At 48.9% G+C, this 27,985-nt stretch overlaps 1 protein-coding gene across 1 annotated transcript; it reads right to left on the bottom strand.

Annotated features, from left to right (window-relative positions):
* Positions 1 to 743: 743 nt before the first annotated feature.
* Positions 744 to 27,920, bottom strand: ENSA (endosulfine alpha). Its single transcript, XM_082275944.1, has 3 exons — positions 27,724 to 27,920; positions 15,496 to 15,621; positions 744 to 1,628 (listed from the first exon to the last, which is right to left on the bottom strand). The coding sequence occupies exons 1-3, from the start codon at positions 27,778 to 27,780 to the stop codon at positions 1,458 to 1,460; spliced, it is 354 nt and encodes a 117-aa protein (XP_082132070.1). The 5' UTR covers positions 27,781 to 27,920; the 3' UTR covers positions 744 to 1,457.
* Positions 27,921 to 27,985: the final 65 nt, after the last annotated feature.

Here is a 27,985-nt window from a genome sequence, read left to right as displayed (position 1 = left end):
GGAGAACTTGCACAATTGGTGGCTGATTAAATACTTTTTTGCCCAACTGTAGTAATGCATGATGCCGGTTATGACTAAGCGAACATAGTTTCGTGAAACGCGTCAACTGTTTTTTACCCTCCTGTCCCTGGTTTGTCGTTTTGGATTGTATGGATTTTCATCATCTACTATCACTCTCAAGTTGGTGTGCGGTTGCCTTCTTCTAATTGTAATGCATGATGCCAAACATGCTATAAAAACAGATTTATGGTTTACCTACACTTTAAGGGTTCCTTGACAAGGGCATGAAGCGTTTAGTTTTGTGTACATCTGTATGCAGCTCTATAAAAGCGTATAGGCCCAGACAGCAGCCCAATAAAAGAAAAAAAAAGTCTTCAGTGGCCCGTGTCGCTGGTTAGAGCCAACCTGTAAAAATTAACAATGTGTAATCAGCCGTTGCTGTCTATAAACGAAGGCCCTGAATGAGTGATTCATGCCATAGCACCACATGCGCCAATCCTTCATGAATAACTGAAGGCAAGTCATTCTGCACGTGTGATGTATGAAGAATTATTCAGGGCGATGAGTAAACTTCAATAGTGTGTAATTCACGTCCCATCGGAATGAGCCCTAATGCTCAAAAGGGCTGCCTCTGCCAAGCATAAGTAACAGGTTCTCTTCAAGTTCCATATACCACCTCTGAAAAGAACACATCACTTATAGGGGTAACTGTTTAATTAAAGCACAGGACCACCACACAAGAGTACAATTTAAAATTGTGAGTGTGTCAGTTTTTACTTTGTAGCTCCATGTGGCGTTATAAACCAGGGCAAAGATACAGGCTCATCACAATGTACCATTTGCACAAGAGACAGACAAAGCCTACGTAAAAGGATTTCATGACATTGGCTGGCTTCCATAGTAGCTCACAATTTACAGAGTAGATTTTCGCGCTCTATTAGCTTACACCACAGAACGGTCGGATGATTTTTAAGGTATTTCTAATCCAGCCGAGGTCTTGTTGAGTGGGGATGGGTCGCAGGCCTGGTCCGCAGAAGACAATCGACTCCCGTTCACTCACATGGTCAATTTTCCAAGGGTGGCAATATCACCACTGTGACAAGTCTCTAGCATGCCTGTGTCACACACACAAAGGAATGCAAAACCCATATATATATTTTACACTATATAACAACAGTCAGGTAATTGTCTTAGCCAATATGTCTGCACCAAGAACTCATCACACTTTGTCCATCACCCACTGCAAGTCTCTAGTCAGGCAGCGGTCTTGCTGGCTTGCTTGGAAAGCGATCAGAAGCCTATTCTCAGGGAGGAACGGCCAGTGAAGCATTGCAGGACAATGAGGCACCGGCCTTTCCAGCACTGACAAGGTGACATGTTAATGTGAGAGTCCAGCCATCCCAGCTCTATGGTACAGTGAACTGCGGACATGTCCGATCTGGGGAGGGAGGGGCAGACTACCCGGCTAGCTTGCTGGTAACGAGTGACGACTTCCTCTGCGGAAGGTCCTGCGGCGTTGGGATGTGATCTCCAGTGACTAGGTTTTTATCTGGCCCGGCGCATGGCAGCTGCTTGTTCTTCATCTTGGCCTTCGCCATGTTGTAGTCTCCGGAATCAAAGTACTTTTGCTGAAAAAAAGAAAAGAAAACAGAAGATGTCAAGAGTGGCCTTTAAAGGATGAAAAGAGCAACATTTTATTCAAAGATCGCTGTAACCATATATTCATATCTAAGAGCTAGACAGACCCCAGAAGGGAACACGCTAAAAATGCAGAGGCCATTTAGTGTTGTCTATGGAAACAAGTCCTAGGGCTCGGGGGGGGGGGGGGGGGGGGGGGGTATAGTGGTTGATTACTCGATTGGATTAGGCAACTTCCAAATCCAGAGTTATTAGTCTATATATCCTGTGACATGTAGTGTAAATATCGGTCCCATTAATCTCAAGATGTGACTGCTATAAACATCTGCATTGCCTTTATTTTTTATTACAGGTACTTTTATAGCGCCCGCAATCTGCGCAGCGCTTTACATATATTGTACATTCACATTAGTCTCTGCCCTCGAGGAGCTAACAATCTAAGGTCCCGAATTCGCATTCATACATTCACATACTAGGGCCAATTTAGACAGGAGCCAATTACCATATATACTCGTGTATAAGCCAACAAATTTAAGCCGAGGCACCTAATTTTACCACAAAAAACTGGGAAAACTTATTGACTCGAGTATAAGCCTAGGGTGGGAAATGCAGCAGCTACTTGACCCAACTGGACGTCCCCAAGACCCAAAACAGGGGCTGCGGGCATGGTACAGGGGCAGCGGACATGGTACAGGAGATGCAGGGCTGTGGGCATAGTACAGGAGATGCAGGGCTGTGGGCATAGTACAGGAGATGGTTCAGGCATGGCACAGGAGATGCAGGGCTGTGGGCACGGTACAGGAGATGCAGGGCTGTGGGCATGGTACAGGAGATGGAGGGCTGTGGGCATGGTAAAGGAGATTGTTCAGGCATGGCACAGGAGATGTAGGGCTGTGGGCATGGTACAGGAGATGGAGGGCTGTGGGCATGGTACAGGAGATTGTTCAGGCATGGCACAGGAGATGTAGGGCTGTGGGCATGGTACAGGAGATTGTTCAGGCGTGGCACAGGAGATGCAGGGCTGTGGGCATGGTACAGGAGATGCAGGGCTGTGGGCATGGTACAGGAGATTGTTCAGGCATGGCACAGGAGATGTAGGGCTGTGGGAATGGTACAGGAGATTGTTCAGGCATGGCACAGGAGATGCAGGGCTGTGGGCATGGTACAGGAGATTGTTCATGCGTGGCACAGGAGATGCAGGGCTGTGGGCATGGTACAGGAGATGCAGGGCTGTGGGCATGGTACAGGAGATGCAGGGCTGTGGGCATGGTACAGGAGATTGTTCAGGCATGGCACAGGAGATGGAGGGCTGTGGGCATGGTACAGGAGATGGTTCAGGCATGGCACAAGAGATGTAGGGCTGTGGGCATGGTACAGGAGATGGTTCAGGCATGGTACAGGAGATGCAGGGCTGTGGACACGGTACAGGAGATGGTTAAGGCATGATACAGGAGATGGTACAGGCATGACACAAATATGGCAGAGATGGTACAGGAGATGCAGTGCTGCGGGCATGGTACAGGAGAATTTTCCTGTACCATGCCCGCAGCACTGCTTCTCCTGAGGAAATGCAGGGGCTGCGGAGAAGTCTCACTTACCTTTCCACCTTACATTTAAAAATGGCGCCTCACGGCGCCAACATGTCACTGTGCATGCGCCGTCAGCCCGGGAATAGCTGACCGTGTACAGGCTTTCCCAAGCAGCGGCGGCGCATGTGCACTGACAGGAGAAAAGGTAAGTAAGACAGTGACTCGAGTATAAACCGAGGGGGGCTTTTTCAGCATAAAAACACATGCTGAAAAACTCGGCTTATACTCGAGTATATACGGTAATCTACCAGCATGTCTTTGGAATGTGGGAGGAAACCAGAGTAACCGGGGAACCCACACAGGCGCAGGGAGAACATGCATACTCCAGGCAGGTAGTGTCGGGGTTGGGATTCAAACTTGGCACCCCTAGTGCTGCCATGTGGAAGTGCTAACCACTTAGCCACTGTGCTGCCTTCATTATTGGTACCATCGTTTTGTTCTCCCTCCAACAATCTAGCTGCAGGGCCACTGTAAACAAGAAATTCCACCATATCATTTAAAGCGTAACTCTACTTATATTGAGAAAAAATAAACCATTCCCCTCTGGGTAATCTCTGTACATTGCGGGAATTTTACCAAACTTTGTTGCAGATTCCTACCTTTTCCTATTCTGGTTTGTTTGTCTGGGTCTATGTTCAGAGTGAATCTGTATGGGAATAGTTTTAGAGTTATCAATCAGCTGCTGCACTTGCAGGGTTCTAATGAGGAAATTGGCAGAGTCTGCATTTCTTTAGATGTGATTTTCCTTTAGGAGCAGCTCACAAAAAAATGGCCTTTGTTGCAGGGGATGTTCAAAATCTGATTTGCATCTTAGTGCAGACTTTTGGGAAGATCAGTGAGCAGGGAATGAGATTTCTGTGGGGCGCTGTACACCATCTTTGTACAGAACGCCTCCAGGTTGCCATATTGCATTTTATAGAAAATTAGAGAGCTGCAGATTGCAAATGACAGGTCATTTTTAGCAACATTCAATTACAATAAGACTTGTGCTGCAACTGTATATGCTATATTATTTTTTGCCAATTTATTTTCCCATGAAAGTGGAGCTACGCTTAGTCCCGGTTCACATATATGCGATGCAGGAAACCTGCAATCCATTGCGGGTTCCCGCATCGCATTCAACTCACAGGCAGTTCACAATGCCATAAGCAAATCGCTGGGGGTGTCAAATCAAAGTTAACAACCCCCCCACCCATGTGATCCGATTCTGGTGCGGACCCAAAAAAGGGTCCTGTGCGAGTTGTGTCCGAATCCGATGCAAATTCAGCCATAATTTGCATGGCCTTGTGAAAAGCTGCTTTGATAAACCCTGTAAGTAAATAGAGAATTCGTTGAAATTGTCACACAGTGGTGAAGTCTGCAGGTGACTCTCCATTATCTCCGAATCACATGCAATGTCTGTCATCGCACATATGTGAACCGGGACTTATGGGAAAAGACAATACCTTCCATTACCAGTGTACCATGCTATGGTACAGTGTTCACATCTACCGTTGTGTGTAAAATATTTAATTTTAGTAGCCAGTTTCCCACTTTACCGGCTCCATGTCAGCCCGGTCAGCTGGTGCATGTAATCCAAAAACAGCTTTTCCATTCCAGAGAGAAGTTTTTTTATGAACTCAACTCATCGGAGCTCCTGAAACATGCCTGACACCTTCCTGGGGCTGCTAAGCTACTGGCAGCCGCCTCCCTTCCCCCTGCCTGGACAACAATGATAAGTACAGCTGACAGCACATAAACATTTGTGTACTCCACCTTTTACATCATTTCACCAGCCAGTAACAACCCTCCCAGTCAGCCAGATTTTAAACTTCAGCTGGTGCAGACAAGTCAGCGCGGTCAGCTGGTGCAGACAAGTCAGCGGGGTCAGCTGGTGCAGACAAGTCAGCGGGGTCAGCTGGTGCAGACAAGTCAGCGGGGTCAGCTGGTGCAGACAAGTCAGCGGGGTCAGCTGGTGCAGACAAGTCAGCGGGGTCAGCTGGTGCAGACAAGTCAGCGGGGTCAGCTGGTGCAGACAAGTCAGCGGGGTCAGCTGGTGCAGACAAGTCAGCGGGGTCAGCTGGTGCAGACAAGTCAGCGGGGTCAGCTGGTGCAGACAAGTCAGCGGGGTCAGCTGGTGCAGACAAGTCAGCGCGGTCAGCTGGTGCAGACAAGTCAGCGCGGTCAGCTGGTGCAGACAAGTCAGCGCGGTCAGCTGGTGCAGACAAGTCAGCGCGGTCAGCTGGTGCAGACAAGTCAGCGCGGTCAGCTGGTGCAGACAAGTCAGCGCGGTCAGCTGGTGCAGACAAGTCAGCGCGGTCAGCTGGTGCAGACAAGTCAGCGCGGTCAGCTGGTGCAGACAAGTCAGTACGAGTTGAATATACAAAAGAATTGAGACCAAATGACAATGAATTATATAAAGACATTTTCGTCTCAGTATGGGGGGAGGGGAGAAGAGGGTGAACAAGCTTTTACAGGCTCCTGGAAATCCTCTTTATAAGGAGGACAACTGAGGAAGTGCAGCAATGAAATACAGGAGGATAAAACAATGTCTGTTCTAGAAGATAATGGAGACTCGCCTGCAGACTTCACCACTGTGTGACAATTCAACCGATTCTATATTTACTACAGGGTTTATCAAAGCAGCTTATCACAAGGCCACATGTTTTACTTTTAATTAATTTTTAACTAGTGTATGATGAGACCAGCACAGATAAAGACACTGCATACATGGAACACTATTTATATCCATGGGGTCACTGCACACTGCCAGAGATGCATCTTCCCATCTGGTGCTGCCAATATCGTAACCTGCATGTTTACCATCATCTACTGCCCCAGTGCCCAACACATGATCCTGTGCATGCAGCCCATCAGTTATAGGGCACCAGTTAAGCAGCAGAATGGTGCCGGGCACTGAAACGCACACTGCGTTCCACAACCCGGCACGGAAAGGAAGACAGTACAAGCAAAGCCCGGTGTACAGATATATTTTCTCCTACGCCGGCCTGGGCAGCAAAAGAGAGCAGTGCAGGAGCCTATAGATCAGGCAAGTGATCACCAATGGGATAGGAAAGAAGGTTGGCATTGGGGAAGGAGTTACCTTTCACTGCCATGATCACCAAATCCTGGTGTACAGATATATTTTCTCCTACGCCAGCCTGGGCAGCAAGAGAGCAGCACAGGAGCCTATAGATCAGGCAAGTGATCACCAATAGGGTAGGAGAGAAGGTTGGCATTGGGGAAGGAGTTACCTTTCACTGCCATGATAACCAATGCAAGCAAAGCCCAGTGTACAGATACATCTTACGCCGGCCTGGATAGCAAGAGAGCAGCACGGGAGCCTATGGATCAGGCAAGTGATCACCAATGGGGTATGAGACAAGGCTGGCATTAGGGAAGGAGTTACCTTTCACTGCCATGATCACCAATCCAAGCAAAGCCTGGTGTACAGAATACAGATACAAATTGTTCTCTTACACCGGCCTGGGGAGCAATAGAGCAGCGCAGGAGCCTATGGATCAGGCAAGTGATCACCAATAGGGTAGAAGAGAAGGCTGCCATTGGGGAAGGAGTTACCTTTCACTGCCATGATCACCAAATCCCGGTGTACAGATATATTTTCTCCTACGCCAGCCTGGGCAGCAAGAGAGCAGCACAGGAGCCTATAGATCAGGCAAGTGATCACCAATGGGGTAGGAAAGAACGCTGGCATTGGGGAAGGAGTTACCTTTCACTGCCATGATCACCAATCCAAGCAAAGCCCGGTGTACAGAATACAGATACAAATTGTTCTCTTACACCGGCCTGGGGAGCAAGAGAGCAGCGCATGAGCCTATGGATCAGGCAAGTGATCACCAATGGGGTAGGAAAGAACGCTGGCATTAGGGAAGGAGTTACCTTTCACTGCCATGATCATCAATTCGGGAGGGGTTAATTTCACTGTCTTGACCACTTGGTGGTCATTGTCAGTGAAAGTGAACCCCCATCCCTCTTTGCCTTGCATTGATAGTCATCAGTGAAATTTCAACCCACCATCCCCCTTCTGCATTTATCGGAGGGGTTGCATTTCATTTTGCAGAGTGCCGCCATCTTGGATGCAATGACAGCAGCACCAGTAGCCTCAAAGCGGTCACAACTGACACTCTTTAAATATATCCCCCCACACTTCTAAAAGTAATAGCTGCCTAGTTACTGTGCTTACCAAATAATGTCTAGCTGTCCAAGTCGATTAAAAGCTCAGATTTCAGTAATCTAAAAAATACAAAACCCCCAGACCATTCCTAATGATTTTATGTACATTTAAGGAATTTTATGCCCTTTTGTATATTTTAAAGTATAACTAAAGGCAAAACTTTATTTTTTATTTTTGGATAGAGTAGAGAGGGATTAGAGCATTTGTCAGTTTTTATTGCTGTCTGTGTCCCTGTTAAGGAGATTCACCCTCTCCATTTGTTGTGTTTACCAGTAGCATTGAAAGTAAAAGGAAAATTCCCAACTTTTTGGGTTTGTCCCCAGAATAGCACAGGGAAAATCTTCCAATGGTAACACTAGCTCCAATAATTTGCAGGGATTTCCTCTCACTTCCTATTTGGCTGGAGGACAGGAAGTGAAGGGAAATCTCCACAATGGGACACAGATTGCGCAAAAAAACAAAAAAATAAAAATAAAAAATAAATCTGATAAGGGTTATAACCCTCCCTTACTCCATAACAAAATGGAGAAAAAAAAAAAAAAAAGCCTATAATTCTACTTTAAAAAAAAAAAAAGGGGGGGGGGGGGGGGAGAGATATCTGCGCTCAGAATCTAAAGAGAACCAGCAAACAATTATGACAAAAAAGGCAGCCAGCTAAATAGGCAGATTACAATCCTATAAAAACTTTGGGGGTTCTATGTAATTTTCTAGAAAAAAATACTGCGCTTTACATGTGAACAAAAAGTTCCAAAAAAGGCCTGGACTGGAAGTAGTTAAGGCAATGCACTGGAGCATTGGACTAGGTGGAGGGCACGACGTCTGCCTTTCCACCTCATCCAATCAGAGCGTGTTTTGCATCTATTCAGAAAGTTCATTCTTAAATGGCTTGCTGTGTGTGCTGCACCCGTCCACTGACTCTCCACTGGATTGGTCCCCTTCCTGGGCAGACCCCCCCGGCAAGTTTCCCGGTACTCACGGACACGGTTTTTCCCAAGGTTGCTCTGCCTCCAACTCCACTACACAGCTTTCCTGGACCTCCTGGCTCAGCTCCACACTCCTGGCTCACAAGGCCGACCGCCTGTGACCACCATCCACAGCAGCAGAAATGTCACCCTCCTTCTGGGACCTGGCTTCCCGCCCAAAGACACCATGTCACATGTGCCCTTGGCTTGTATAACCTATCCCAGGATGCACCATTGTTTGTGCCAACCCACTGGCATAGTCATAAAAGCCTGCGTGTCACTGGCTGGGTTTCCTCCACTGTCCAACAGGCTCCCCTATTGGATACAGTGGGGACACTCCCTCAGACCAGATGAATTGCACATGGACACATGCAACAGGCAAAATAAACAAACAATCAGGCTCCCCTGATAAGCAGATGCAGACACTACCTACCCAGGAGGGTGCTACACATAATTACATTGGTCAAAGCCGGACCAATGCAACCATTTAAAAATTCACATGACTTGAATTATTCTTTAAGCCACCTGATTAACATAATTCCCAATACAAATTTTGTTCAAGATGTCTGCCCAGCAGCAAAACAGACCATAGGTAAAGCCTGGAAGAGTCTGTCTTGCCGAGACAAGATCAAAAATCACTCACATGATGCCTAATGAACAAATTAAGGCCAAAGTCTCAGACAAAATGCAAAGAACACTTGGCAGTATGGTAGCCTTGATTCACGTAATTTCTCCCTCCAGAGATCAGAACAGATCTCCTCTATCTCTGAACTGGGAAAAGCCCACAATTTCTTGACTTCTCTACTCCACCCCCCTTCCAACTTCTCTTAGGCAAGTTTCACACAGGTGGTCCGATTAGGTCCGCCCGTCAGTTTTTCAGGAGGAGCCCGTCAGTTTTTCAGGAGGAGCCCGTCAGTTTTTCAGGAGGAGCCCGTCAGTTTTTCAGGAGGAGCCCGTCAGTTTTTCAGGAGGAGCCCGTCAGTTTTTCAGGAGGAGCCCGTCAGTTTTTCAGGAGGAGCCCGTCAGTTTTTCAGGCAGAGCCCGTCAGTTTTTCAGGCAGAGCCCGTCAGTTTTTCAGGCAGAGCCCGTCAGACCAGCCACTGTTCTTTTAGGAGTGGTGGATGTTAGCTGACATGTGTCCACTGACACCCGCCGGCATCAGATCCTGTCTGCTAAAAACAGACAGATGCGGGATCCATTCCCCATTCATCCAGCGGATCGAAAGACAGTCCGTTACCATCTGACCGCCCCATAGAGAACAGTGAGCTGTCTCCGCTCTGACACAGAACGGTTATCCATCATTATCAGCAGAGAGATCCCAAGGCAAATGCGCATTAGTGTCCGTCCCGTGTGAAAAGGCCTTACCCTACTTACCACCCTCTGCACAACTCCATGTGTCAACAATACCAACCTTCTTTTCTATCACATCACAAAATGTATGTACCTTACATCATGCGCACCATTGTATCAATCCTACATTTACCTGCTTTTATTATGTATAAATGTATTTGTACTGTTCAATAAATAAAAATATTTCACAAGAAAACTAAAAATGTCCTGGTGGTACTAGGCCAGGGATGTGGCTAAGCCAGAGACCCTACACAGGGGCGTCACAAACCTGGCAACAAGGGTCAGCATAAATATTTAAAAGTAGGAGATGGAATGCTTAAGAGTATGAAACAACACAGAGGAGAGGGAGACTGCAGAGAAAAAAAGTTAGCTTTAAGCTGACTGAACGCGTTTTTTTTCCCCCCCTTTTAATCAGCGGGCTGAACAGAAAATAGCTAACAGATCCATCCATGCAAAAAAGGTGGCGGATGGGAGAACCCCCCCCACCAGGGCACTGCATTCTGACAAGGGATGCCACTGCTGTCAGAATACACAGATCAGTGGCTGCAGCTGCTGATCGAGGAAAGATTTCCAGCATGTCCCTTTCACAAAAGCCGATCAAACAATCGACTATTGGTGTGTGGCCAAACAATGGCCACACACCAATAGGAATTCTGCCAGTCCTTGCTAAACTGGTCTAATTTTGATCAGTGTACTGCCAGTTTTAGTTAGGGGTAGCTTGTTAGTTAATTTTGCATTGGGCAGCATGCTCAAAAAGCAAAGTGCAGCTGGTTCTCTCCCTTCACCCAGTCTGTAACTAAGTTACAGGTTTTTTTGTTGAAGCAATTATTAATTTATTTTTTTATCAGAACCTGCTCCCACTTCTGAAATTCTTGCCTAGGCTAGCAAGGAGGGTACCCCTTGCCCCGCCCCCTCCTGGACACGTCACGTGTCTCAGGAGGGTACAGGATGCACAGTATGAAGTAGGGATCGGCCGATTATCGGCAAAGCCGATATATCGGGGGCCGAAATATCGGTAACCTCCGGGGGCCGATTCCGATATATCAGGGGAATGCATATCAGCCCCCGATATATCGGCTTTGCCGATAATCGGCCGATCCCTACTTCATATATCGGAATCGGCCCGGAGGTTACCGATATTGCCGATATTTCAGGAAAGTGCGTGTACCCAAGTGATGTCTGCTGCTAGAGGCTTCACCCCGGTACCGGCGTCCATAGCCGACAGTCGGCTGTCTTGTAAAGACAACCGTAGCGGCTGAGAAGCCACTTGGCTGTCATTACAAGGAGCGGGAGGGGACATCTCCCCCCCTCCTGCCGCTTGCCCGGGTCTCCCGTCCCACCGGGAGACCCAGGCATCCTACCTGCACGGCCGCCGAAGAGAAAACCCGATCAAAGTCGTATTCGGCTCTGATCGGGTCTCCATGTAAAAGCGCGGAAGTGATGTCATGGCATCACTTCCAGGTACTCGGCGCCAGATTTAAAAAAATTACGGCATTCAAAACAGCCAAACTTGGCGTTTTGAATGCTTTTGAAGAGGAGGGGTTTGGGGTCCCTCCACAAGATTACCTGTCAAAAGAAAAATATTTTAATTTATGAAAATATCGGCTGATACTGATATGCAATGACCAAAATATTGGTATCGGCAATAAAAAAAAAAAAAAAAAAAAAAAAGATATCGGTCGATCACTAGTATGAAGCCAGATGTTGTTTCCCCAGGAAGCCACAGCCAGCTCCCATATCCAAGATGGCGGCACCGGCTCCTCGATTTTTAAAATTCAGCAGCTATGGCATTTGTAGTTGCTGCCAAAAAAAAAAAGAAAAAAAAGAAGTTGCTCTTTAACCAAGAGACCTGCTAATCCAGAATAGCTGGGAGAGCTATGGTTAACCGGATTTGGTTTAGGATTGAGGAAAAATGTGAATTGAGGCCGCAATAATGAGAAAATTGTTCAAGGGATAATTATGTGAGGTCATATTTGTAAGCTTGAAGTTGTTGAAATGTTCTATACTAAAATGGTTTAACCGGTTGCCGACCGCCGCACGACTATATACGGCGGCGGTCAGCCCCGGCCAGGCAAAGTGACGTATATATACACATCACCTGCCTGTCACTTGCTTGGGAGCCAATAGCGGGCGAGCGCGCGCCAGCGGAGGCGCTCTCCCGCCCCGGCTCGTTCCCTAGCAAGTCCGTGCGTGTGACCGGCGGACCCGATGTCCTCCGGTCACTCGGCGATCGTCGGTGCAGAGGGAGAAAGGCAGGCGGCCAATGTAAACAAGCCGCCTGTCATTCTCCCCTGTGTAGGAATGGTGATCATACGGTTCTACTATGTAGGACCGTTGATCACTGTTCCTACACCAGTAGCCATGTCCAATCACAGTTAGAAGCACGCCCCTAGGGACACACTTAACCCCTCCTTCCCCAATAAAGTTAACCCCTTCCCTGCCAGTGTCATTTTGCAGTAACAGTGCATATGTATAGCACTGATTACTGTAGTAATGTCACCGGTACCCCCAAAAGTGTCAAAAATGTCAGTCAAGGGTCCGATCTGTCCGCCGCAATCCCGCAAAAAAAAAAAAAAAAAAAAAAAAAAAAAAAAAAAAAAAAAATCGCAGATCGCCGCCATTACGCGTTAAAAAAAACAAACAAAAATCTTTCCCTTAGTTAGTAAAACGCAATAACTTTTGCGCAAACCAATCAAAATACGCTTTTTGCGATTTTTTTTTTACCAAACATATGTAGCATAAAACAAAATGGCCAAAAATGTTAAAAAATTTTGATTTTTACATTTTTTTTTTTGGGGAATTTCATATAAAAAAAAGTGAAAAATATTGTTATTTTTGCAAAAATTGTCGCTCTTTTTTTGTTTATAGAGCAAAAAGTAAAAATCGCACAGGTGATCAAATACCACCAAAAGAAAGCTCTGTTTGTGGGAAAAAAAGGACGTCAAATTTGTTTAGGTACAGCGTCGCACGACCGCGCAATTGTCCGTTAAAAATCACGCAGTGCCGAATCGCAAAAAAACCCCTGGTCGGAATGGGGGGTAAAATCTTCCGGGGCTTAAGTGGGTAAAGAGGTATAAAACCAAAAATTCATTATATTTCAGCTTACCGATTCTTAGATGTGATGCTGCATTCATTTTCTTTTTTAGGCTTTTCTTTAATTTTCACCTGGTGATCTGGGCAGTAAGCCTTGTTTTTCAAAAGTACAAGCTGTTCTGCAGATGTATCAGTTACAGGGTTGGGACAAACCATTTACCACTGACAGTGTTGCTTACTACAATTATTTATATAGGGAGATTTGTTTCATCTCTGTGTATCATCCGAGGCTGTTCACTTCACTGGTTATATGTGAGAGTTTACATCCACTTTAAAGCCCCTAAATAGAAAAAACGAATGCAGCCGCCACATCTAAGAATTGGTAAGCTGCAATATTTTACATTTTTGGTTTCAGGTTTAATATCGCTTTAATGCTAATCAGCAAATCATTTGGATTTACAAAGTCAGGGCTGTCACGGGAGTTAGGGGCACTTCACAGAAATACAAAGATATAATCATGAAGACTGAGTGCAATCCCATCCCATCCCAGAGCAGATACAGATCTGATATGCTCAGCCTCATCATGATTAATATCCTGCCATATAAACAAACATTCAGATCCATTCTATGCCAGCCCTTTGCCCCTCCAGTCCTAGGAGATTCATGTGCATTAAGAGATGGACGCTAATGAGAAATGAAACGTGTGGCCATAAAACAAAAAGGAGCCCAGCAGCCTGGCCTTCCTGTCTATGGCTTTGTGGTTGTATACAGCAGACTGCCAATCTCAGTACAAATAGTAAAGAAGGACGTTTGGCAGACCGGCAACAGAAAATGACAAATTAGCATGCCACCCATCACATATATTACAAGCCCATGGATGCCTTAAGGGGTTAGTTCACCTTTTCACAAAAAAAGGTGAAGTAATACGGTACAGCCTTCCAACAGTCAGTGTCTATGCAGCAGGCCGTTCTGCAGAGCTTCCAGGATGGATCAGAGTGACGCTTTGTGCCAACACTGACCAATCATTGCACAAGCTATGTGGGCACTGACAGCTCATTACCCAAGGAGGCAAGCACAGTGGGGAATGGAGGGGGGTGAGGGGTGGGGAGTTTGTACAGTGGGGAATGGGGGGGGGGAGGGGCGAGGAAGTTGTACAGTGGGGAATGGGGGGCGAGAGGTGGTGAGGTTGTACAGTGGGGAATGGGGGGGGGGGGGGGGGGAGGAGGTTGCACAGTGGGGAATGGGGGGAGGGGGGCGAGGAGGTTGCACAGTGGGGAATGGGGGGGCGAGGAGGTTGCACAGTGGGGAATGGGGGGGCGAGCGGTGGGGAGGTTGTACAGTGGGGAATGGGGGGCGAGGAGGTTGTACAGTGGGGAATGGGGGGGGGCGAGGAGGTTGCACAGTGGGGAATGGGGGGGGGGGCGAAGAGGTTGTACAGTGGGGAGTGGAGGGGGGCGAGGTTGCACAGTGTGGAATGGGGGGGGGCGAGGGGTAAGAATGTTGTACAGTGGGGAATGGGGGGCGAGGGTGTACAGTGGGGAATGGGGGGGCGAGGGGTAGGAAGGTTGTACAGTGGGGAATGGGGGGCAAGGAGGTTGTACAGTGGGGAATGGGGGGCAAGGGTGTACAGTGGGGAATGGGGGGCGTGGGGAGGTTGTACAGTGGGGAATGGGGGGGCGAGGGGTAAGAATGTTGTACAGTGGGGAATGGGGGGGGGGGCGAGGGGTAGGAAGGGTGTACAGTGGGGAATGGGGGCGGGGAGGTTGTACAGTGGGGAATGGGGGGCGAGGGGTGTGGAGGTTGTACAGTGGGGAATAGGGGGCGAGGAGGTTGCACAGTGGGGAATGGGGGGGCGAAGAGGTTGTAAAGTGGGGAGTGGAGTGGGGCGAGGTTGTACAGTGTGGAATGGGGGGGCGAGGGGTGGGGAGGTTGTACAGTGGGGAATGGGGGGCGAGGGGGTAGGAAGGTTGTACAGTGGGGAATGGGGGGGGCGAGGGGTAGGAAGGTTGTACAGTGGGGAATGGGGGGCGAGGGTGTACAGTGGGGAATGGGGGCGGGGAGGTTGTACAGTGGGGAATGAGGGGCGAGGGGTGTGGAGGTTGTACAGTGGGGAATGGGGGGCAGGAAGGTTGTACAGTGGGGAATGGGGGGCGAGGGGTGTGGAGGTTGTACAGTGGGGAATAGGGGGCGAGGAGGTTGCACAGTGGGGAATGGGGGGGGCGAAGAGGTTGTAAAGTGGGGAGTGGAGTGGGGCGAGGTTGTACAGTGTGGAATGGGGGGGCGAGGGGTGGGGAGGTTGTACAGTGGGGAATGGGGGGGCGAGGGGTAAGAATGTTGTACAGTGGGGAATGGGGGGCGAGGGGTAGGAAGGTTGTACAGTGGGGAATGGGGGGGGCGAGGGGTAGGAAGGTTGTACAGTGGGGAATGGGGGGCGAGGGTGTACAGTGGGGAATGGGGGCGGGGAGGTTGTACAGTGGGAAATGAGGGGCGAGGGTGTACAGTGGGGAATGGGGGGGCGTGGGGAGGTTGTACAGTGGGGAATGGGGGGCGAGGTGTCTGGAGGTTGTACAGTGGGGAATAGGGGGCGAGGGGTGGGGAGGTTGTACAGTGGGGAATGGGGGGGGGGGGGCGAGGATGTACGGTGTTAGTTTACCTTTTTGTTTGTTCTGAAAAGGCGAATTCACACTTTAGGACTACAAAGCATCATAGAACTCAGGAAAGTAGAACGTTCTCTAGACCGGCCACCTACCCCTTTCTGAAGCCTCTTCATGAGGAAGTCCGATCCTCCTGGCTTCTGCCCTAGATTAGGATATTTGGCTTTCAGTTTTTGCTCTTCTGCTTTTTCTGGTGTAACCACTTCCTTCTCCTGGGAATCCTAAAAGGAAAATGATAACGGTTTAAGGAAGAGGTTTTTAGACCAAACCGAACTGCTGGCAAAAGTCTGCCACAAAGGCAAGCTTCAGAAGTAATGAGATTACAGAATGCACATTATTATTATATATATTTTTTAACCACTTAAGCCCCGGAGGATTTTCCTGCTAAAAGACCAGGGGGTATTTTGCGATTCGGCACTGCGCGACTTTAACGGACAATTGCGCGGTCGTGCGACGCTGTACCTAAACGAATTTGACGTCCCTTTTTTTCCCACAAACAGAGCTTTCTTTTGGTGGTATTTGATCACCTGTGCGATTTTTTGATCACGCGCTATAAACAAAAAAAGAGCGACAATTTTGCAAAAATAGCAATATTTTTCACATTTTTTTATATGAAATTCCCCAAAAAAAAAATGTAAAAATCAAAATTTTTTAACATTTTTGGCCAATTTGTTTTATCCTACCTATGTTTGGTAAAAAAAAATCGCAAAAAGCGTATTTTGATTGGTTTGCGCAAAAGTTATCGCGTTTACTAACAAAGGGAAAGATTTTTGTCATTTTTGTTGTTTTTTTTTTTAACGCGTAATGGCGGCGATCTGCGATTTTTTTTGCGGTACTGCGACATTGCGGCGGACAGATCGGACCCTTGACTGACATTTTTGACACTTTTGGGGTTACCAGTGACATTTCTACAGTAATCAGTGCTATACATATGCACTGTTACTGTAAAAATACACTGGCAGTGAAGGGGTTAACTTTATTTGGGAGGGAGGGGCTGTGTGTGTCCCTAGGGGCGTGATTCTTACTGTGATTGGCTGTGGCTCTAGCTGTAAGGACACTGATCAACGGATCTACATACTAGATCCGAGTAATCAGTGTCTTTACAGCGAGGAGAATGACAGGTGGCTTGTTTACACAAGCTGCCTGACATTCTCCCTCTCCCCCGCCGATCGCCGAGTGGCCGGCGGACATCGGGTCCGCTGGTCACACGCGCGGGGGGGGTGCGTGACCGCGCGGGAGCGGGAGCGCGCCTCCGCGGGCGCGCGCGCTCGCTCCCCAGACCCTCCCAGGCTAGTGACGTTAATTAACGTCACTCTGCCTGGTAGGGGCTGACCGCCGCAGTAAATCTACTTGCGGCGGTCGGCAAGCAGTTAAAGGTTTCTCTTATAGGCAACGTATAGTGATTTTACAGGTTTTCTGTATTATCACAACTTAAAAAGCCATAAAAGATCACATGGTTTTCTGTCTCTTTGCTCTCTTGTTGTTTACAGAGCTCAATAGTTCAAGCTTAAAGTGTTACTAAACCCAGGAGCCTGCAGTCACTATATCTGGTCTCCCACAGTACACAGAACATGGAAATGCAATTCGTAAATAAAACTTCTAAATGCCTTTTCTCATTAGCAGTATATAGCAGTCTTGTGACTTCTATCAGTGTCTGGTTAAATCTTGTAGGAGGAGTTTTTATCCTCCTCTGACTGTCCTATGAGGCTGCAGGACCCCTGTCTGGACAGTGCCGATTGGCCCTGTGCTGATCACATGCATCCTCCCAAGAAAAAAAATAAACTCTCTAGCAATACACACCAAACTGAGCATGTGCAGAGTGACTCCAAAGGCTCTGTCTTATCAGGAAATGTATTGGGGACTGTGGAAGAAGGGGAGGATCAGAGAAGACCGGATCAAACCGCCTTTTTTTACACAATACTTGAAATTAACCCCTTAGATTCCAGAATATACCAAAAGCATGCTTTACTGCATATACAGACTGATTTTACTGTTGAAGGTTTAGTAACTCTTTAAGGTTACTTAAAGTGGACGGGCTGTTGTAAGTCTTTGTATTTCTGTGTAAAAAAAAAATCAATAAATAAAATAAAATAAAAAAATCAATGAAAAAAAAATAAATAAATAAAAAGAAGAAGATTACTTAAAGCGGTTTTCCGGCCTCCTCCTCCAAAAATTAAAAATCAGCAGCTATACATACTGTAGCTGCTGACTTTTAATATTAGGACACTTACCTGCCCTGGAATCCAGCTAAGTCGGCACCCCAGCTGATGTTTCCCTTTAGCTGTCGGGTGCTGCCACTGCCGGTAAGGGAATCCGGCAGAGAAACCTTGTGGCTTCACTGCCGGGTCCCTACTGCGCATCTGCAAAACGTGCTGCGCTCCCTTACTGGCCTGGCAGCAGAGGAAGGAGCCAAACTTCTGACGTACCTGGCCGCAGCGAGGTCCGACGAAGTGGGGACAGGGGTCAAAAACAGGTAACCACTCCTCCTCAAAAGGTGGAAAACGTGGGGGGGAGGAGACAGATAAGAGAAAGTTCCACTTTTGGGTGGAATACCGCTTTAACACCAAATGGGTTAGAGCAATGATTCATCCCTTATTGGATCCTGGGTTTCAAACATTGAACCCGAAGGCAGGAAGCTTCTACTGTGCTGTCTCTTCGTGGACTAGCAGTGCTCTGGGAATCCTTCGTCTTATATTAAAATGATGTGTGTGAAGCAGTGCGCGGGTAGTTTTCCTCTAAGAACAATTTAAAAGGACAAGTCCGGGTTTAGATGAAAAAAGTCCCTTGGGCCTGCTCACTACCTTCCTTACCTACTCAAAACAAACCCAGATACCTACTTACCTCTCTTTAGAGGTGGCAGCTTCACACAGTGTTTATATTTGCCTGCAGTGTCACTTCCAATAGACCTGAATTATCTATTATTGCTGCAGTAATGCCCAAATTGGGTCTGGGGGGTGATTGGCGAGTCGAGGAAGGTTAGAGTCCTTGTCCTTTAAAAGGAAACCCGCAACAAGAAATATATCTAAGGTTGCCATTTGTGGACATCCCTCTGAAGTATGCCTTGCAATCCCTTCAACTTTTCAGACACGCAGCAATGAAGTGAACACTTCCAGCTGTTCAGGACAACTCCCAAAAAATGAAGTTACTAGATCAGCATGACAGCCAAGCGGAACGTTTTCAGAAGAAAGGGTCAATACGGGCGGCCAACAAAATCTCCCTCAGTACAAGCTTTAGGAAGTGATGTAATGGGAAGAAAATATTTCAATCTCAACATTAGCCAATTAAATCGAGGAAATGAAGGGTCTTTAAAAAAGCAAGCTGAATATGCAATGGCCTTAGAAGGGGTATGGTGAATGATCATGTATATTTTTCAGGCCTAAGGACTTCTTGCCTCCTAAGGCATGACCAGCCCAAAAGGATCTGGCATTTTTAAAAAGATCTGTATATGGGATGAGATACCATGACCCATATATGGGATGAGCTACCATGACCCATATATGGGATGAGCTACCATGACCCATATATGGGATGAGCTACCATGACCCGTATATGGGATGAGCAACCATGACCCGTATATGGGATGAGCAACCATGACCCGTATATGGGATGAGCTACCATGACCCGTATATGGGATGAGCTACCATGACCCGTATATGGAATGAGCTACCATGACCCGTATATGGAATGAGCTACCATGACCCGTATATGGAATGAGCTACCATGACCCGTATATGGAATGAGCTACCATGACCCGTATATGGAATGAGCTACCATGACCCGTATACGGGATGAGCTACCTTGACCCGTATACGGGATGAGCTACCATGACCCGTATACGGGATGAGCTACCATGACCCGTATACGGGATGAGCTACCATGACCTGTATATGGAATGAGCTACCATGACCTGAGCAGGCCGCTTCCACCCCCTCCACAGGGGGCTGAAGTCCACTCTCTGCTGACGTCACAGAAGTCAGTCCAGGCATTGCATTATCACGACAATGGTAGTTGGGATCCCCCAGGTACATGGACCGACACCCGGCTTAGCCTCTCAGTGAGCCGCTGAGTGCTTGAGCAGGCCGCTCCCAACCCCTCCACAGCCCAACGCTCCAGGGAGCACTGAAGGGGCAGAGCAGACACCATTGACAGTCACCAGCTCTCTGTCAGGAAGCTCTGAAAACCAAGCGATTAGCTGCGTTTGATTGCTCAGTTCTCAGCCTTAGCTGGGAGGAATAGCGCCTCCTTGTTGGTGTCCGTGGGAGGAATAGCGCCTCCTTGTTGGTGTCCGTGGGAGGAATAGCGCCTCCTTGTTGGTGTCCGTGGGAGGAATAGCGCCTCCTTGTTGGTGTCCGTGGGAGGAATAGCGCCTCCTTGTTGGTGTCCGTGGGAGGAATAGCGCCTCCTTGTTGGTGTCCGTGGGAGGAATAGCGCCTCCTTGTTGGTGTCCGTGGGAGGAATAGCGCCTCCTTGTTGGTGTCCGTGGGAGGAATAGCGCCTCCTTGTTGGTGTTCGTGGGAGGAATAGCGCCTCCTTGTTGGTGTCCGTGGGAGGAATAGCGCCTCCTTGTTGGTGTCCGTGGGAGGAATAGCGCCTCCTTGTTGGTGTCCGTGGGAGGAATAGCGCCTCCTTGTTGGTGTCCGTGGGAGGAATAGCGCCTCCTTGTTGGTGTCCGTGGGAGGAATAGCGCCTCCTTGTTGGTGTCCGTGGGAGGAATAGCGCCTCCTTGTTGGTGTCCGTGGGAGGAATAGCGCCTCCTTGTTGGTGTCCGTGGGAGGAATAGCGCCTCCTTGTTGGTGTCCGTGGGAGGAATAGCGCCTCCTTGTTGGTGTCCGTGGGAGGAATAGCGCCTCCTTGTTGGTGTCCGTGGGAGGAATAGCGCCTCCTTGTTGGTGTCGGTGGATCTACGTGATTAAGTGCTCGCGGTTTTACCATCGCGCACATCACCGGAGCCATCCTCTTGCTATGATTAGAGCCAGACCGCGAGAGGAGCGGGCACGATCGCCGCCGGCCTCCCGCGATCTTCACAGAAACTGACAGGAGACCTGTGTACCTGTCACAGAGTCGTTCCCCCCCCACAGTCAGTAAGCATACATTTAAACCTTTGATCACCCCCAGTATTAACCCCTTCCCTGCCAGTGTCATTTTTACAGTAACAGTGCATATTATTTAGCACTGATTACTGTAGTAATGTCACTGGTACCCCCAAAAAGTGTCAAAAATGTCAGTTAGGGGTCCGATCTGTCCGCCGTATTGTCGCAGTCCTGCTATAAAAAAAAAAAAAAAAAAAAAACGCTGATCGGCACCATTACAAGTAAAAAAAAAAAAAAATTAATATAATATATCTATCTATCTATCTATAAATAAATAAATAAATAAATAGTCCAAAAATCTATCCCAAAGTTTGTAAACGCGATAGCTTTTGGGCAGACCAATTAAAAATACGCTTTTTGGGATTTTTTATTTTTACCAAAAATATGTAGCAGGATACAGATTTCATTGGGGAAGTTTTATAGCAGAAAGTAAAAACATATTGTGTTTTTTTTTTTTAAATTGTCGCTTTTTTTGTTTATAGCGCAAAATCTAAAAACTGCACAGGTGATCAAATACCACCAAAAGAAAGCTCTGTTTGTGGGGAAAAAAAAGGACGTCAATTGTATTTGGGTACAGCGTTGTGCGACTGTGCAATTGTCCGTTAAAGTAACACAGTGCCGAATCGCAAAAAATGGCCTGGTCACTAATGGGGGGGGGGGGGGTGTAAAACCTTCCAGAGCTGAAGTGGTTAATCACATCTGTGCCTGTTTGTTACATTGCAGGAATACGGTGTTATCTGTCAGACTGAGCTAAGCCCAAAACTCAAACAAACCATTGTGTAAATTGTTCCAAGTTCACAGAACAGGAATTAAAAAGAAGACAGCGTGTAAAATGTAGCAAACACATCCAGGCAGCACTGTTAGCCCTGCTTTATATAATATAACAGTGCATTGCCCCAATAGGGCCGGCCATAGACTGATAAAAATGTGGCCAATTCAGCAGTAATCGACTGAATTTCAATCCATCAATGGGCAGGCTGGTTGTACTAGAGTCAATTCATCAATGGGCAGGCTGGTTGTACTGGAGTCAATCCATCAATGGGCAGGCTGGTTGTACTGGAGTCAATCCATCAATGGGCAGGCTGGTTGTACTGGAGTCAATTCATCAATGGGCAGGCTGGTTGTACTGGAGTCAATCCATCAATGGGCAGGCTGGTTGTACTGGAGTCAATTCATCAATGGGCAGGCTGGTTGTACTGGAGTCAATTCATCAATGGGCAGGCTGGTTGTACTGGATTCAATTCATCAATGGGCAGGCTGGTTGTACTGGAGTCAATCCATCAATGGGCAGGCTGGTTGTACTGGAGTCAATCCATCAATGGGCAGGCTGGTTGTACTGGAGTCAATCCATCAATGGGCAGGCTGGTTGTACTGGTGTCAATTCATCAATGGGCAGGCTGGTTGTACTGGAGTCAATTCATCAATGGGCAGGCTGGTTGTACTGGAGTCAATCCATCAATGGGCAGGCTGGTTGTACTGGAGTCAATTCATCAATGGGCAGGCTGGTTGTACTGGAGTCAATCCATCAATGGGCAGGCTGGCTGTACTGGAGTCAATTCATCAATGGGCAGGCTGGTTGTACTGGAGTCAATCCATCAATGGGCAGGCTGGCTGTACTGGAGTCAATTCATCAATGGGCAGGCTGGTTGTACTGGAGTCAATCCATCAATGGGCAGGCTGGTTGTACTGGAGTCGTACAATTAGCATGTAAGGCTTTTTTCATACGATGCTTCCGCCGGCTGTAGCTACACTCAGATCAGTGTAGTCTGACGGCGGGGAAACCTCCCACTGCCAAAATATAAATCGTACAGTGAGAGGGATTTCCCCACCAACACTGACTTCAACCTTTAAATGTATGGCCTGTTTTAGTGATACATTTGCAGTAGTAATTATACATCCCAGTACAACCAGTATACCCTTCATTTGAACTTAAAAAAAAAAAAAAAAAACACCTTTGCAGAATTTTGATAACTGCAGATCAATACAATCAAATGCAGAATCTGTAATCCAGAAATCCCAATCTTTATTATGTTCTTGTCCTGCAACCATACACTATGCAATATTCACCAGTACTGACACCAATAAGAACACCTCTCACTAATGGGGAGCACTGGGCGATTATAGGGACGCTCCAATGGAACAAAATATGATAATAATAATATTCAACCTGCATCAGATGGTGGATGGTTCTTACATTTGACCTTTGTGTCCTGAGCTATACAATCCTGCATTTTAAGGTCCATGTCACATTATCCATTCTGTTAGTCCCTGTTCACACATATGCGATGCGGGAACCCTGCAAATCCACTGCGGGTTCCCGCTGGGGGTGTCAATACAATGTTAACGACACCCCCCCAGATCAGTTTGCATATTGCAGTGCGAACTGTCAGTTCAGACATGAATCGAATCGCATAGATATGAACACCCCATGTGATCAGATTCTGGTGCGGACCCAAAATAGGGTCCTGTGCAAGTTGTGTCCGAATGCGATGCAAATTCAGCCATCGCATGTGATTTGCAGAGCAGTGCACTCCGAATCACATGCAATGTCTGAGGTCGCATATATGTAAACCGGCTCTCGAGTTTAAAAAGGTGCAGTGATCACCTACAGACCCACCCAGACGCAGTGCGTCCTTTTTGGTGTGTTATATACACACACACACACGTGTGTGGGTGTGTGTGTGTGTAATCCAGCGCAGAGCTGCCACCCTGTAGTAGTAAAACATATATATATATATTTACTACTACAGGGTGGCAGCTCTGCGCTGGATTACACACACACACACATATATATTATATATATATATATATATATATATATATATACACACACACACACACACACACACACACACACACATATACATACGTGTGTGTGTGTTATATATATATATATATATAATACACACACACACACACACACACACACTAGGGATCAACCGATTATTGGCAAAGCCGATCTATCGAGGGCCGATCTGCACTTTCCCCGATATACCGGAATCGGCCCCGGAGGTTACCGATATTGCCGATATTTCGGGAAAGTGCTGTACCGGAGTGATGACTGCACCTAGAGCCATCACCCCGGTACCGGCATCCATAGCCAACGGTCGGCTGTCTTGTAATGACAACCGATGCGGCTGGAGGGGAGACGCCCCCCCTCATCACCTTCCACGGCTCAGCCGGGTCTCCCATCCCACCAGGAGACCCGGGCAACCAGCCTGCACGGCAGCTGAAGACCCGATCAAAGCCGCATTCGGCTCTGATCGGGTCTCCATGTAAAAACCCAGAAGTGATCTCATGACATCACTTCCGGGTACTCGGCGCCAGATTAAAAAGATGACAGCATTCAAAACAGCCAAACTTGGCGTTTTGAATGCATTTAAGTGCAGAGGAGGGGTTTGGGGTCTTTTAGACCCCCAGATCTCTCCACAACAGTACCTGTCAAAAAATTTTTTTTTTTTAAATGTACGAAAATATCGGCTGATACCGATATGCATTGGCCAAAATATCGGTATTGGTAACGAAAAACCGATATCGGTCGATCACTAATACACACACATGTGATCTGTCTGTTCCCGGGTAGGGCGCGCGCATGTGCCCTGCTGGTGGCTCACTCCTGCTGTGATCACACACCGTGGGAGGTAGAGGTCCGCCAGCACCAGACGATCGTTCAGAACAGAGGCAGAACGGCAATCTGATTGCCCATGTAAACAAGGCAGATCACTGTTCTGTCAGTAGGGAAGGCATTGATCCTGTGTTCCTGCAAAGCACGGATCTATGCCTTCCCCTACTAAAAGCACCTCCCCCCCACAATACACAAGCACCGGCTAGGCACACCTTTAACCCTTTGATCGCCCCTGATGTTAACCCCTTTCCAGCCAGTGTCATTAGTACAGTGACAGTGCATTTTTTTTTTTAAGCACTGACCACTGTATTAGTGTCACTGTCAAGGGTTCAAACTGTCCGCCGCAATTTTGCAGTCCCGCTATAAATTCGTTGATCGTCGCCATTACTAGCAAAATAAAAGTATCCCAACATTTGTAGATGCTATAACTTTTCCAGGCTGCCTGCAGTGGGGCTGAATACTGCGCCCCCCCCCGCAGCTGGACGCCCCGTTTCCATGGAGACCTGGTTGTAGACAATCTTCTTCAACGGATCCTAAAAACCAAAACAGTTTTTTACCTGAACACATTGCCTACATTAACCACTTGCCGACCGCCCAACGCAGATATACCACGGCAGGGCGGCTCGGCTGTGCGAAATCCCGTAGATCTACCGGATTTTGTGCACGCCGTCTCGGCTCCCGCTTTGGTGGGCCGTGGGAGGAGCAGCGGTGATTGCCGCCGGCCTCCCGCGATCGTCAGAGAAACACAAGGAGAGAGAGAGATCAGGAGTTTCAGCTAAGCTCACCGATCTCTGTGCCGGTCACAGAACCCCCCCACAGTCAGTAAGCACCAACAGGCACACATTAACCCCTTTGATCACCCCCAGTGTTAACCCCTTCCCTGACTGTCATTTATACAGTAACAGTGCATATTATTTAGAACTGATTACTGTAGTAATGTCACTGGTACCCAAAAAAAAGTGTCAAAAATGTCAGTTAGGGGTCCGATCTGTCCGCCGCAATGTCACAGTCCAGCTAAAAGATGTGAAGATGGGAAGGATTTCAGGAGGCGTGACCCCGGACATTAGGAAGTAGGAGCTCTGGGGGACACGTTTTGGCCATCGAGGAAGAGCTCTGGGGGGGGGGGGACGGACGTTTTGGCCATTGAGGAGCTCTGGGGGGGGGAGGGGGTGGGGACGTTTTGGCCATCGAGGAAGAGCTCTGGGGGGGGGGGACGTTTTGGCCATTGAGGAGCTCTGGGGGGGGGGGGGGAGACGTTTTGGCCATTGAGGAGGAGCTTGGGGGGGGGGGGGAGACGTTTTGGCCATTGAGGAGGAGCTTGGGGGGGGGGGAGACGTTTTGGCCATTGAGGAGGAGCTTGGGGGGGGGGGAGACATTTTGGCCATTGAGGAGGAGCTTGGGGGGGGGGGGAGACGTTTTGGCCATTGAGGAGGAGCTTGGGTGGGGGGGGGGGGACGTTTTGGCCATTGAGGAGGAGCTTGGGGGGGGGGGAGACGTTTTGGCCATTGAGGAGGAGCTTGGGGGGGGGGGAGACGTTTTGGCCATTGAGGAGGAGCTTGGGGGGGGGGGGGGGGAGACGTTTTGGCCATTGAGGAGGAGCTTGGGTGGGGGGGGGGACGTTTTGGCCATTGAGGAGGAGCTTGGGGGGGGGAGACGTTTTGGCCATTGAGGAGGAGCTTGGGGGGGGGAGACGTTTTGGCCATTGAGGAGGAGCTTGGGGGGGGGAGACGTTTTGGCCATTGAGGAGGAGCTTGGGGGGGGGGAGACGTTTTGGCCATTGAGGAGGAGCTTGGTGGGGGGAGATGTTTTGGCCATTGAGGAGGAGCTTGGGGGGGGGGGGGGGGACATGTTTTGGCCACTGAGGCTGAGCTCTGGGGGGGACATGTTTTGGCCACCAAGGAGACGTTTTGGCCACTGATGAGGAACTGAGGAGACGTGTCCTAATCAATGCGAAACAATGGGGCATGTGCCTGGCCATTGAGGAGCAGCTCTGGGGACACGCCCTTGTCTATAATGAGGAGCTCCGGGGACACATTGTGCCCATTAAGGAGGAGCTCCGGGGACAGGTAGGGATCATTAAGGAGGAGCTCCAGGGACTGTAGGGATCATTAAGGAGGAGCTCCGGGGACAGGTAGGGATCATTAAGGAGGAGCTCCAGGGACTGTAGGGATCATTAAGGAGAAGCTCCGGGGACAGGTAGGGATCATTAAGGAGGAGCTCCGGGGACAGGTAGGGATCATTAAGGAGGAGCTCCGGGGACAGGTAGGGATCATTAAGGAGGAGCTCCGGGGACAGGTAGGGATCATTAAGGAGGAGCTCCGGGGACAGGAAGTGATCATTAAGGAGGAGCTCCGGGGACAGGAAGTGATCATTAAGGAGGAGCTCCGGGGACAGGAAGTGATCATTAAGGAGGAGCTCCGGGGTCAGGTAGGGATCGTTAAGGAGGAGCTCCGGGGACAGGAAGTGATCATTAAGGAGGAGCTCCGGGGACAGGAAGTGATCATTAAGGAGGAGCTCCGGGGACAGGTAGGGATCATTAAGGAGGAGCTCCGGGGACAGGTAGGGATCATTAAGGAGGAGCTCCGGGGACAGGTAGGGATCATTAAGGAGGAGCTCCGGGGACAGGAAGTGATCATTAAGGAGGAGCTCCGGGGACAGGAAGTGATCATTAAGGAGGAGCTCCGGGGACAGGAAGTGATCATTAAGGAGGAGCTCCGGGGACAGGAAGTGATCATTAAGGAGGAGCTCCGGGGACAGGTAGGGATCATTAAGGAGGAGCTCCGGGGACAGGTAGGGATCATTAAGGAGGAGCTCCGGGGACAGGTAGGGATCGTTAAGGAGGAGCTCCGGGGACTGTAGTGATCATTAAGGAGGAGCTCCGGGGACAGGAAGTGATCATTAAGGAGGAGCTCCGGGGACACGTAGTGATCATTAAGGAGGAGCTCCGGGGACAGGAAGTGATCATTAAGGAGGAGCTCCGGGGACACGTAGTGATCATTAAGGAGGAGCTCCGGGGACAGGAAGTGATCATTAAGGAGGAGCTCCGGGGACAGGTAGGGATCATTAAGGAGGAGCTCCGGGGACAGGTAGGGATCGTTAAGGAGGAGCTCCGGGGACTGTAGTGATCATTAAGGAGGAGCTCCGGGGACAGGAAGTGATCATTAAGGAGGAGCTCCGGGGACACGTAGTGATCATTAAGGAGGAGCTCCGGGGACAGGAAGTGATCATTAAGGAGGAGCTCCGGGGACAGGAAGTGATCATTGGAACCCCCGGAGGTCCCAGGAACAGTCAGGACCCCCAATGTGAGCTGTGCAGGGAATCCCAGCACCAGGAAGCAGTCAGGTGACTCCGCCCCCATACATAACACACAGTATGAAGGCTGATTGGCTGTGCTGGGCCCTCCATATGTCCCCCCCAGACTGATAACTGACCGTGGAGGCCTCAACATCAACCATTCCACCCAGCCCCGCCCACTCCTCTCCAGCTCCCACAATGCACCGGGTGCCCACATACAAGCCCCCCGCGGAGCCGTCTCCCTGCCCCCCCCCCCTGCACCCCACAGCTGTCACTCCGCCTCTCCCGGGCCAAGCAAACCCCCCCTTTATTACCTGCTTCTCCTCGCCGCTCTCTTCCAAGGTCACGTCCCCTTCGTATTTCTCCGACATGATGCCGCGACAGGGACCGGGAACGGCGGGCTTCCCCCAGCAACGGGCGCGCTTCACTTTCTCCGCTTCAAAATGGCGGCCGCCTGACGTCACACGGCTGAGAGCGAGAGGAGACCTCCCTAACCCCCACCGCTGCCAGGAGAAGGCGGAGAGGCCGCCAATCCGCTCCGGCGGTGACATCATGCGGGGCCAATCGCCGGCGAGA

This window comes from Pelophylax lessonae (genome assembly GCF_965119305.1).
Source record: "Pelophylax lessonae genome assembly, chromosome: 13".
NCBI lineage: Eukaryota > Metazoa > Chordata > Amphibia > Anura > Ranidae > Pelophylax > Pelophylax lessonae.
The sequence above is the reverse complement of the archived record's forward strand: the minus strand, read 5'-3'. Positions and strand labels throughout refer to the sequence as shown.